We start from the raw sequence: 9,202 nt of genomic DNA, 5'->3' as shown, positions 1-9,202 counted from the left end.
CCACGGGCCAGTATATTTTTTAAGGGGGTTGGAAGAGCCTAGGGGATACAGGATCTTTAATTCTCCTCATCAAGCATCACATTCAAATTCAGGAATTATGTACAAATGATCAGGTCCAGTAGGTGTCAACCCAGAGGAGTCTACCTCTACTGAAAATTATCCTTTCACTTCCATAACACTGGGGAACATGGCATGAAATGAACTCACCAATATCTTACTCCATACTACAAATAACAGGGAGGCACCATTCATTTAAGGCATGAATGGCTAGCTATTTCCAACTCTAGAGAATTTGCTTAACATATTTTAGAGATTTGTTCATTTATAATTTTTGTCAAAAAGATAGATGGTTGTAACAGGTTAGTAGAAGGTGGCATAGTTTGGTAGAAGTAGCTTAGAGGTCTCTGACCCTAGTGAGACCTTGAACAAGTCATCTAACTTCTAGGAGTCTCACTTTCTCCAGACTAACTAGGTTCAGTGGTCCAATTCAGCTTGCTCTTTCTAGCTCACTTCCCTATTATCTTCTTCCACCACAATGGAAACCCCTTGAGAGTAAGGAACTGTCTAGCTTTTTTGTGTTGCTTCCCTAACACTTAGCACAGTAAACGTGAATCTTATACTTTGTAATGCAACTATGGGCCAAACACTGCCAAGTGCTGAGAGAGTTGGTGTTTAGAGAAGATGCAGAAGTTCTTGTCCTGGGAGAGCATAGTGCTTTCAGATAACTAAAACACCCAGTACTGCATGCTTGACAGAAGTGCTGATCAAAGGGCTACCTCTGTATGAAAGGGAGAAAGTTCTTAAGAGGATTCTCCTGGAAAGCTTTCTGAAGGAGAGGGCTTTAAAAGATGGGAATTCAACTAAGTATAGAGTGGGATGATATTCCAGGCAGGGAAAAGCAACAAGGGCAGAGGCTGGGCCAAGGCTGGGCAGCCCAGGGCTTAATCAGGGACTGGATCCAGGCCAGTTTGGCTTTGAGCTTATGCATTACTTGTGTGGCCCTGAATCTTTGGGACCCATAGAATTCTTCCCAGAAAAAACAGTTGCTAGAATAGAAACATGAAACTAGTTCCATAATGAGATAGTGATATGTCTAGCTGCCATAATGGACTGTGCTGATATATCTAGGAACATTTCCTAAAGAGGAGCAGAATTCTAGGGCTCATGGACTAACAAATAGTAGGCTGGTGAATGTTGAAATTCAGGCTGTCCAAGAAAACTGTCCAGAATGGGAGTTTATTTAAATAGTTTTACCAATACAGGAGGTCAAGCTATGAGATTAAGGTCAACTTGACTAGATTAACCAGTAGTTCCCTTATTTCTTGTATTTGTAAAATCAGCCAAGGGAAGAAGGCAGATTTCTACATACCCTGGGGGTGGCTGCTTCCAGTCACCCCACTCCATCTTGCAAATTCTTTGGGTTAGAGGGGATAAACTGCTCCTTATTCCAGTAATTTGTATTTCATCTGTGGGAGACTGCAAAAATGGAAGCCAAATTTGCTAAGAATGAACAAGCAAAATAGCAAATGATTGCATAGAGGTCCCTTGATGGGGGATTGGAAAGGAGTGGGGAGAAACAGGAAGAATGCTCTTGAAAAATAGAATGACACGATGCTCTAAATCTTCAGTGCAAGTCAGGCCTAAAGTCATGGGTGTGGTGCTGCCCAGTGTTTCCTTCCTCTGGTTGAGACGATGCCAAAGGAGGAGGCGGCTACGAGTGGAGAAACCTTTACTGGGGCTACTGGGGCTCGACCCAACAGAGGGTGTCTGAGGTTTAGATCAACTGAAAATGTGTGCGGTGGGGGGGGGGGAGCCCTGCAAGAATACAGACTGCTCTCTCTGACCCTTGACCTGATGCTCCTAAATGGGGAGGATTCTACAGAGAGGCTGGTGGAAAGGGCACAAGAAAGCCCACTCGTGGGAACAAGGCAGGTAGGCCCTGGCTTTTACAATCCTGAGGGTCATTGAAACCTCACTCTAGGGGTGGTGCAGTGGATGGAGCACCGGCCCTGGAGTCAGGAGGACCGGAGTTCAAATCCGGACTCAGACATTTAATAATGACCTAGCTGTGTGGCCTTGGGCAAGCCACTTAACCCCACTGCCTTGCGAAAACTAAAAAAAAAAAAAAAAAAAAAAAAAAAAAAAAAAAAGTGAAACCTGACTCTAAAGGTCTTGTCTTGCTGTCTTGCTCCCAAGGATGGGGGGTGGGGGGATGAGTGAGGAGACCCCGGGAGCTCAGACCAATACAGTCAGAGAGCTTCCCCACGCCTGACCACGTCCGGCCCTTAAAGCCCTGCTCTGTGGCTTGCAGGGCAGGTTCTACTGAGAGGGAAACTGAGGACCGGTTGCAGGGTTGGTCCCTGCTCTGCCCCTTTGGAGACTTCGCCCCTGAGCTGCACGGCCTGCGCTGCCCGAGGATAGGGAGTGCAAAGGGGTTGCGCGGCAGGGCTGTGGGCGCTAGAGGGCGCAAGGGATTCCGACGCTCAGTGCCCGCCGGCCCTAGGACCCAGGAGGAGCCTGGGAGAAAGCTATTTTGACGGGCTTTCTGTCTCTGGGTCTCCGCCCCTTACCTCCGACAGTCTTTCCTCAAGGCGACCAATCGGCGGCCTCCACATCCAGTTACGTCACCTCAGAACGCCCCCGCTCCCCAAGGTCCCCCGTCGGGTTCCGGTCGGGGCTGCCCCGAAGAACGCCTCACTGAAAAGACTCGGGACTCTACCTTCTCCCGTGGAGGCCCGGGCGTCCCCGGCCATCGAGAAAGACGTCGAGGCCCGGAGGCGCGCCTCGCTCGGCGAAGCATGTCGAGACGCCCCCGCAGGCGCTTCCTCCGCGGGCGCCCGGGTCTGGCAGTCGCGCAGACAGCCGCGGGGCCTTTCTGCGCCGGCGGTCGCAGGCCGCCCCTATGAGGGCCCCGGCGCCGGGGTGCGATGTCCGGCTGGAGCTGCCGCTGCCCGCGCCGCCGCCGCCGCCGCCGCCGCCCCTGGGGACCCTGAGCGAGGCTCGCGCCGGCCCGGCCCCGCGCCTCATGGCCGCCAGCGGCGCCCTGGTGCCCGAGCGGCTGCGCCTGCCGCTCTGCTTCTTTGGCGTCTTCATCTGCTACTTCTACTACGGGATCCTGCAGGAGAAGATGTGAGCGCGGCCGGCCACCCCGGACACCGGCCCTCCCGGGAGTCGGGGCCGGGGGCCGCAGCCACAGCCCTGCAGAGCCCGGGGAGTTTAGAGCCCCCCCCCCTTTTTGCAGATGAGGAAACTGAGTCAGGGAGCGGCTGAGGCTCATGCCCGAGGTCCTGCAGCTAGTAAGCGTCTGGGGCAGGATTTGAACTCAGAGCCTCCTGGCTCTGGTGCCCTACGCACCGTAAGGGTGGAGAGGGGAGTTTGTCTTGAATAGGTGGCAGAATGGAGATTTGAGCTTAACTCTTCCCAGGCAGCAGAACTGCCCAAGGCCGGCGATCGCCCCGGGCTGCTTCTCCCAGTTTTCTCTGGCTTGTTGGAAGGCCGAGCTTTGGAGTCGGGAAGACTCACTTCAGGCTCACCAGCCGCGGCACCCGAGAAAGGCGGCCAGCTTCTCTGAGTCTCTGTTTCCTCATCTGTGAAATCAGAATACTGGCAGCCCCTGCAGCCCGGCCGGGGTGGGTGGCACAGAGCCGGCCAGATGTCTGAGCAGTGCTCGGGTACGCCCTGGTAGCATCCATCTCTCTCGTTAGTCTTACTAACTTCTTTTTTTTTCCTGTTTCCTTATCAGCACGAGGGGAAAATATGGGGAAGGTGCCAAACAAGAGAAGTTCACATTTGCCTTAACCTTGGTCTTCATCCAGTGTGTGATCAATGCAGTATTTGCCAAGATCTGTGAGTACTTGATCAAGGAGAGACCACTCAGGCCCCGGGTGCAGGGTGATCGTTGTTGGCCCCACAGGATTTGAAGCCCTAGAACCATGGTGGTGTTCTCCCATTTTGTCATTCTTTGCATCAGAACTAAGAAAGGAAAAGAGTAGGTTTCCTTTCCTTTTATATCTTTGCCAAAGATGTTATTTCTTTGCTCTAACTCTACTCAAGAATTTGTTGGCCCATTTAGTTTAAAATGATTTTTCCTCTTAGAGCCACTCCTATCTTCTCTATAGGATTAACTATCCAATTTAATCTGCACAGATTGTCCTTTGGGAAATAAATAATCCACATTTGGGCCCTGAGAATAGATTTAGAAAAAAAGAGAATACACAGTCCCTTAGAATCTGGTCCTGTCCTTTGGGAGCTTCCTGTCTTAATGTCTTAATTTCTTTCACAATTTCCATGCCTCTCTGCCCTGTGGTCAGTCCTAGCCCTCCCAGGCTTCTCTTGTATGTTTTTTTTTGTCTTCTCCCAGTGATCCAGTTTTTTGACACTGCCAGGGTGGATCGGACCAGAAGCTGGCTCTATGCAGCCTGCTCTCTCTCTTACCTGGGTGCCATGGTCTCTAGCAACTCTGCACTACAGTTTGTCAACTACCCAACTCAGGTGAAACTTCAAGGAATGGTCCATGGGTTGGAGTGGAGCCCAGAGCAGATGCTTAGATTTTAAAACCTCTTTCCTTAGCTTTGTATTTCTACACTAAAAGAAAAGAGCCTTGTATTCAGGCTCAGTAAAAGAGGGAGGTTTTGACGGGAAGTAACAATTAAAATGTTGGCACCATCTGAGACATCCTGCAATAGAGTTTGATCAGTTGTATCTTCCCTCCTTTTTTTAAGGTCCTTGGCAAGTCCTGTAAACCTATTCCAGGTAAGCAGTATTGGATTTCCCCATTCTAATTTCTTCTGTGGCTTGAAGCTACTCCTATCCTACTCTTCATTATATTCAGACTTATGAGATTCTCTCTTTAGGTAGATTAAATAGAATTTCTCATATTAAAATTCAGTTCTCTCTTTTCCCAGACCCAACACACACACACACACACACACACACACACACACACACGTATGTATATATCGTTTTGAATAACTGTGAGTTGTTGTTGAAAGTTCATTATATTAGAATTTCATATGTCTTGTTATATTATTTTAGAACTCCATGTCTGGGATGTCAGTAAACAATGCAGTATGTTGCTTTTCCCTTCCCTCCAATACCCTGTGCTTTACCTTCTTATTCACTTTACCTTTGCTCTTTCTCTCCAGCCTGTTATGCCCTTTGCTCTGCTCAATTAGCTCTCTCTCCAGGCCAATTCTAGGCCCTTTTCCTTATTCCCCTGGTGCCTTTCCCTCCAGATAACACCATTCTACAAAGTGATCTTCATTTCCTTCCTGTCTCCTGGGAAGGGGGCTGAATCTCTGACTCTGTTTCCTGTTGGCAGTTATGCTCCTTGGAGTGACCCTCCTGAAGAAGAAATATCCAGTGGCTAAATACCTCTGTGTGCTCTTGATTGTGGCTGGAGTGGCCCTCTTCATGTACAAACCCAAAAAGGGGGTTGGAGCTGATGAGCATTTGGTTGGCTATGGAGAGCTACTTCTGGTAGGAAGTTACTGAAGGGGGAATTGTAATGCTCTTTGTTCTGAAACACTCAACATCTCTTCCCCTAGCCCAGATGTTTCCCTGGCTGAAGCTCTTGGGGAAGACCTGGGTCTTCCTTCTCCAAAGGGTGCATATAATATTTATAGTCAAGGACTGTCAGCTTTGTTTCAAGAAGCTTCCTGCTAACTCCTGGACCCTATAGCAGGCATAACTAGAGATCATGGTATAAAATTCCCCAAATTCAAGGACTGGAGAGGGAAAGAAGTAATTTCTTTTTTTGGTTCTTCCACACCTGGGTTCTAAGAACCCTAAAAACAGGAAGTAGTTTATTATATTCTGAGTCAGTGCTGGCATTCTCTACTCTAACCCCTACCTATCAGCTTAAGGTCTATTGTTTAAGTAGTAGTGGGGAGGGAAGTTGCCTGTTTCTCTAGAAAGTACTAAATCACCCAACCTGCAGATTGCCCCCACTGCCCTGGAGCTAAGAAGGAAGCATGATTTGCATGACCTAAAGAGCTGAGATGGGTCATCTCTTGAAGCAGCATGGCAAGGTGGACAGGGCCCTGAACCTGGAACCAGAAAGAATGGACTCAAATCCTGCCTCCTGGACAAGTCACTTAACTGCCCTGGGCCTCAATTTCCTTATTTTCAAATGAGGGGGTTGGACTCAATGACCTCTTGGGTCCCTTCCTGCTCTAAATCTATGATGCTGTGAACCCTGACCTCTGGCTTACGACAGCTATTCTCAGAGAAGTCCTGAGGGGTAGAGCCGTGCCTTCCCTGGGGCTCAAAGCTTTGCTGATCCTTTCGCCTCATGCTACTCCCTCCATTTCTCAGCTGCTGTCTTTGACACTGGATGGACTGACAGGTGTCTCCCAGGATCACATGCGAGCTCATTACCAAACAGGCTCTAACCACATGATGCTGAACATAAACCTCTGGTCCACATTGCTCTTGGGAGCTGGTAAGAAGCCAGTTCCAATGTTTCCACCATTTACCCCTGGATGGCAGACTCCTGATCTAGGTCAGCCACAGACTCACCTTTCCAAAGCCAACCTTTCAACATGCCCATCAGCCAGCCTTGGCTTCAAGATGTCATATGACAGAGACCCTGAATAACAGAGAAACCCCTTTCACTCCCATCACATTTTCACTGCTTGTTGTCTATATTCAGCACATTGAGTTAGTGGGCACTGATGAGGTTCCTGCTGTGTGCAAAGCTCTAGGCAAGGTGTCAAGACATAAAATTGAGAGGAGGTTACAGTCTTAAGTGAGGAGAGAGCCTGCCTTCAAAAAGCAGATAGTTTGCCAGAGGAAGCAAGAAGCAAATGTAAATTTAACCCAATTCTACATCCTAGTTTCTACTATCTGGTTGCATGAACAGGATTAGCTAGTTAACCGCCAAGTTTCGAGATTGTAATTTATCTGGTCAAGAAAAATCAAGAGACAGAACAGGGAAAATTGCATGTGGGACAGGAATAATTTCCAAGCCCTGATTCTTTTTTGCTCCTTGTGCTTTCTTTCCCAATCCTAATTCTCCAGAGATCTGAGTGACTCTCCTAGGGGTTCAGGCTTCCTGGTACATATGTGAAGGGAACATTTGAGAGGGAGGATCCCAGTTCCTTCTTCACATTAACTCTGGTGTCTTGTTGCTCCCACTCAGGAATCCTGTTTACTGGGGAATTTTGGGATTTCCTTAGCTTTACTGAGCGCTTTCCCAGTGTCCTTTACAACATCCTTCTGTTTGGCCTAACCAGTGCCCTGGGCCAGGTGAGTCCTCTAAAATGAACCTGGGGGGGGGGGTGGTGTCACATTACCTATAAACTTCCAGGCTGCTTTTTTTTTTTTGGAAGGCTTAAGTCTTGGAAGCCAATGCCTATCCTTGGTCTGAACTTATTTCTCTGTTTCTCTCTTCAGAGCTTTATCTTCATGACAGTTGTGTACTTTGGCCCTCTGACATGCTCCATCATTACCACAACCCGAAAGTTCTTCACTATCCTGGCATCTGTGATCCTCTTTGCTAACCCTATCAGCTCTATGCAGTGGGTGGGCACTGTGCTGGTGTTCATGGGTAAGTTTTCCTGATTGGTGGTGGCTTCAACTTCCAGAAGCAGGGCTCTATTTTGAAGACACATCTTAGTACATAGGGGAAGAGGTAGGAGATTTTGGAAACTAGGATCTTCCTTTCTTGCTCAGGTTAGAAATGCATTAGATATGTGTATGGAGTCAGGAGGACCTCAAACTAGCCTCAGACCTTAATAATGACCTAGTTGTGTGACCTTGGGCAAGTCACTTAACCCCATTGCTGTGCAAAAATCAAAAAAACAAAAAATATATTGGACATTAATGGACCTGATGATAATCCTGATTGGCACAGAAGTTTGATTCTGTTCCCATTTTTTCCAGCCTGGACTATTCATATCTCTTCAAGTTGCCCAGGGATACTCTATCTTGGGGCTAAACTTAGTGCCAATTTCTGATTTGCCTTAGTCTCTCAGACTCAAGAGATTCACTAATCCCTGCCTCCCTGGCAGCAAGGACTACAGACCTGTACCACCATATGGTGGGGGGGTGGGGGGGATACATTTAGTTCCTGATTTTATTCTTATTGTCTGATTAATTCTACCTAGCCATGTTCTAAGTCAAAGCAGATTTAAGGTTAAGATAGCAAAGTAGCTTTCAGCCTCTCTGCATTTTGCCAGTACTTTGTATTTTAGGATCTTTTTAAGTTGTCACCTCTCTCAAGGGAGATTTGATACCTGTGCTTCTGTGTACTCCATTTTATTTAGAGCTTCTGGTTTCTTTTAAGCCTCACCTAATTTATTTCACATCCTGGTCATATGTAGACCTATAGAGTTGATCTTGAGGCCTAGCTACTCTGACATTTCTAAGTTCATTCTCTCTTTCTACTCTCGTAGGTCTCGGCCTCGATGCCAAGTTTGGCAAAGGTTCTAAGAAGACATCCCTCTAGGAGGATTCCAGGGATTTACTCCAAGGCTATTTAACTTATTTTCTCAAATCTCAATATCTCCCTGAGAACTGGACTCAACAAGGGGAGAGAAAGGGGTTTTAGTTTTGTTTTTGTTTTTTTTTTTTAAAGAAAGAAATCATAGGTTCTAAAAAAAAGTGAAATTGTTGAGTTTTGCCTTTTTTTAGGAAAAAAATTGGAATGAGAATGACTTTTGTTTGTGGTAAGATGGAGGAGGGCAATAACTTTGCCTACCTCAATAAAAAAGTAGAGGGAGATTTTGATCATTTTCTTCCTTTATCTTGGTCTGATTTGCTGATAGTATGAAAATGGGGGGGGGGGGGATTTTGAGAGCTGGGTGGATCCAGCCATTTCCTTCTTTTTAGGTGAGGGCTTGTCTTCTGTCACATACCTCTAGGGAGAGTCTCAAATTAACCACTTCAGACAGTTCATTCTCCAATAATTTTTCTGGTGTCCAAGAAGTTGTTAGCAAAAGTAAAAACAACTTATCTCCTTATGGATTTTTTTCTTTTGTTGTGATGGGGTAAAATGCTTTCATAGCTGCAGAGCTTGCTGTGAATTTGACACCTCTCTCCCCCAAGAGAGAAGAAAACTTTCCAAAATGGAAACTTAGCCTGTGTGGGAAGGGAGTTGGGAAGGTGTGTGAATGTGCTTTTTCCTGCCTACCTTCTTTACTCTCTCCTGCTTTTAATCCACCTACTTCTCTCCCTTCTCCCAATCCTCGGATGTAAAGAG

The 9,202-nt window shown here is 47.1% G+C and overlaps 1 protein-coding gene across 5 annotated transcripts; it reads left to right on the top strand.

The window, feature by feature from the left end:
* The first annotated feature begins 1,677 nt into the window (after positions 1-1,677).
* Positions 1,678-8,963, top strand: SLC35B1 (solute carrier family 35 member B1). Of its 5 annotated transcripts, none has more exons than XM_074224235.1 (9): positions 1,678-1,932; positions 3,743-3,846; positions 4,386-4,491; positions 4,722-4,752; positions 5,321-5,478; positions 6,316-6,442; positions 7,142-7,248; positions 7,396-7,549; positions 8,397-8,963. In XM_074224235.1, the coding sequence occupies exons 1-9, from the start codon at positions 1,693-1,695 to the stop codon at positions 8,447-8,449; spliced, it is 1,080 nt and encodes a 359-aa protein (XP_074080336.1). In that variant the 5' UTR covers positions 1,678-1,692; the 3' UTR covers positions 8,450-8,963. The 5 variants fall into 5 exon arrangements, with proteins under 5 accessions (XP_074080336.1, XP_074080337.1, XP_074080335.1 ...); XM_074224236.1 differs by having other exon boundaries at positions 1,850-1,932; positions 4,361-4,491; XM_074224234.1 differs by lacking the exon at positions 1,678-1,932 and adding an exon at positions 2,979-3,129 and having other exon boundaries at positions 4,361-4,491.
* Positions 8,964-9,202: the final 239 nt, after the last annotated feature.

This window comes from Macrotis lagotis, chromosome 2 (genome assembly GCF_037893015.1).
Source record: "Macrotis lagotis isolate mMagLag1 chromosome 2, bilby.v1.9.chrom.fasta, whole genome shotgun sequence".
Classification (NCBI taxonomy): domain Eukaryota; kingdom Metazoa; phylum Chordata; class Mammalia; order Peramelemorphia; family Peramelidae; genus Macrotis; species Macrotis lagotis.
The sequence above is the reverse complement of the archived record's forward strand: the minus strand, read 5'-3'. Positions and strand labels throughout refer to the sequence as shown.

What these genes read in the sequence shown, in the direction of transcription:
- SLC35B1 (XM_074224235.1), top strand. Translation starts at nt 1,693, where the DNA reads ATGCCAAAGGAGGAGGCGGCTACGAGTGGAGAAACCTTTACTGGGGCT. An exon ending in GTCCTGTAAACCTATTCCAG is followed by an intron (nt 4,753 to 5,320) that starts GTAAGCAGTATT and finishes TCCTGTTGGCAG; the next exon opens with TTATGCTCCTTGGAGTGACC. An exon ending in CACATTGCTCTTGGGAGCTG is followed by an intron (nt 6,443 to 7,141) that starts GTAAGAAGCCAG and finishes GCTCCCACTCAG; the next exon opens with GAATCCTGTTTACTGGGGAA.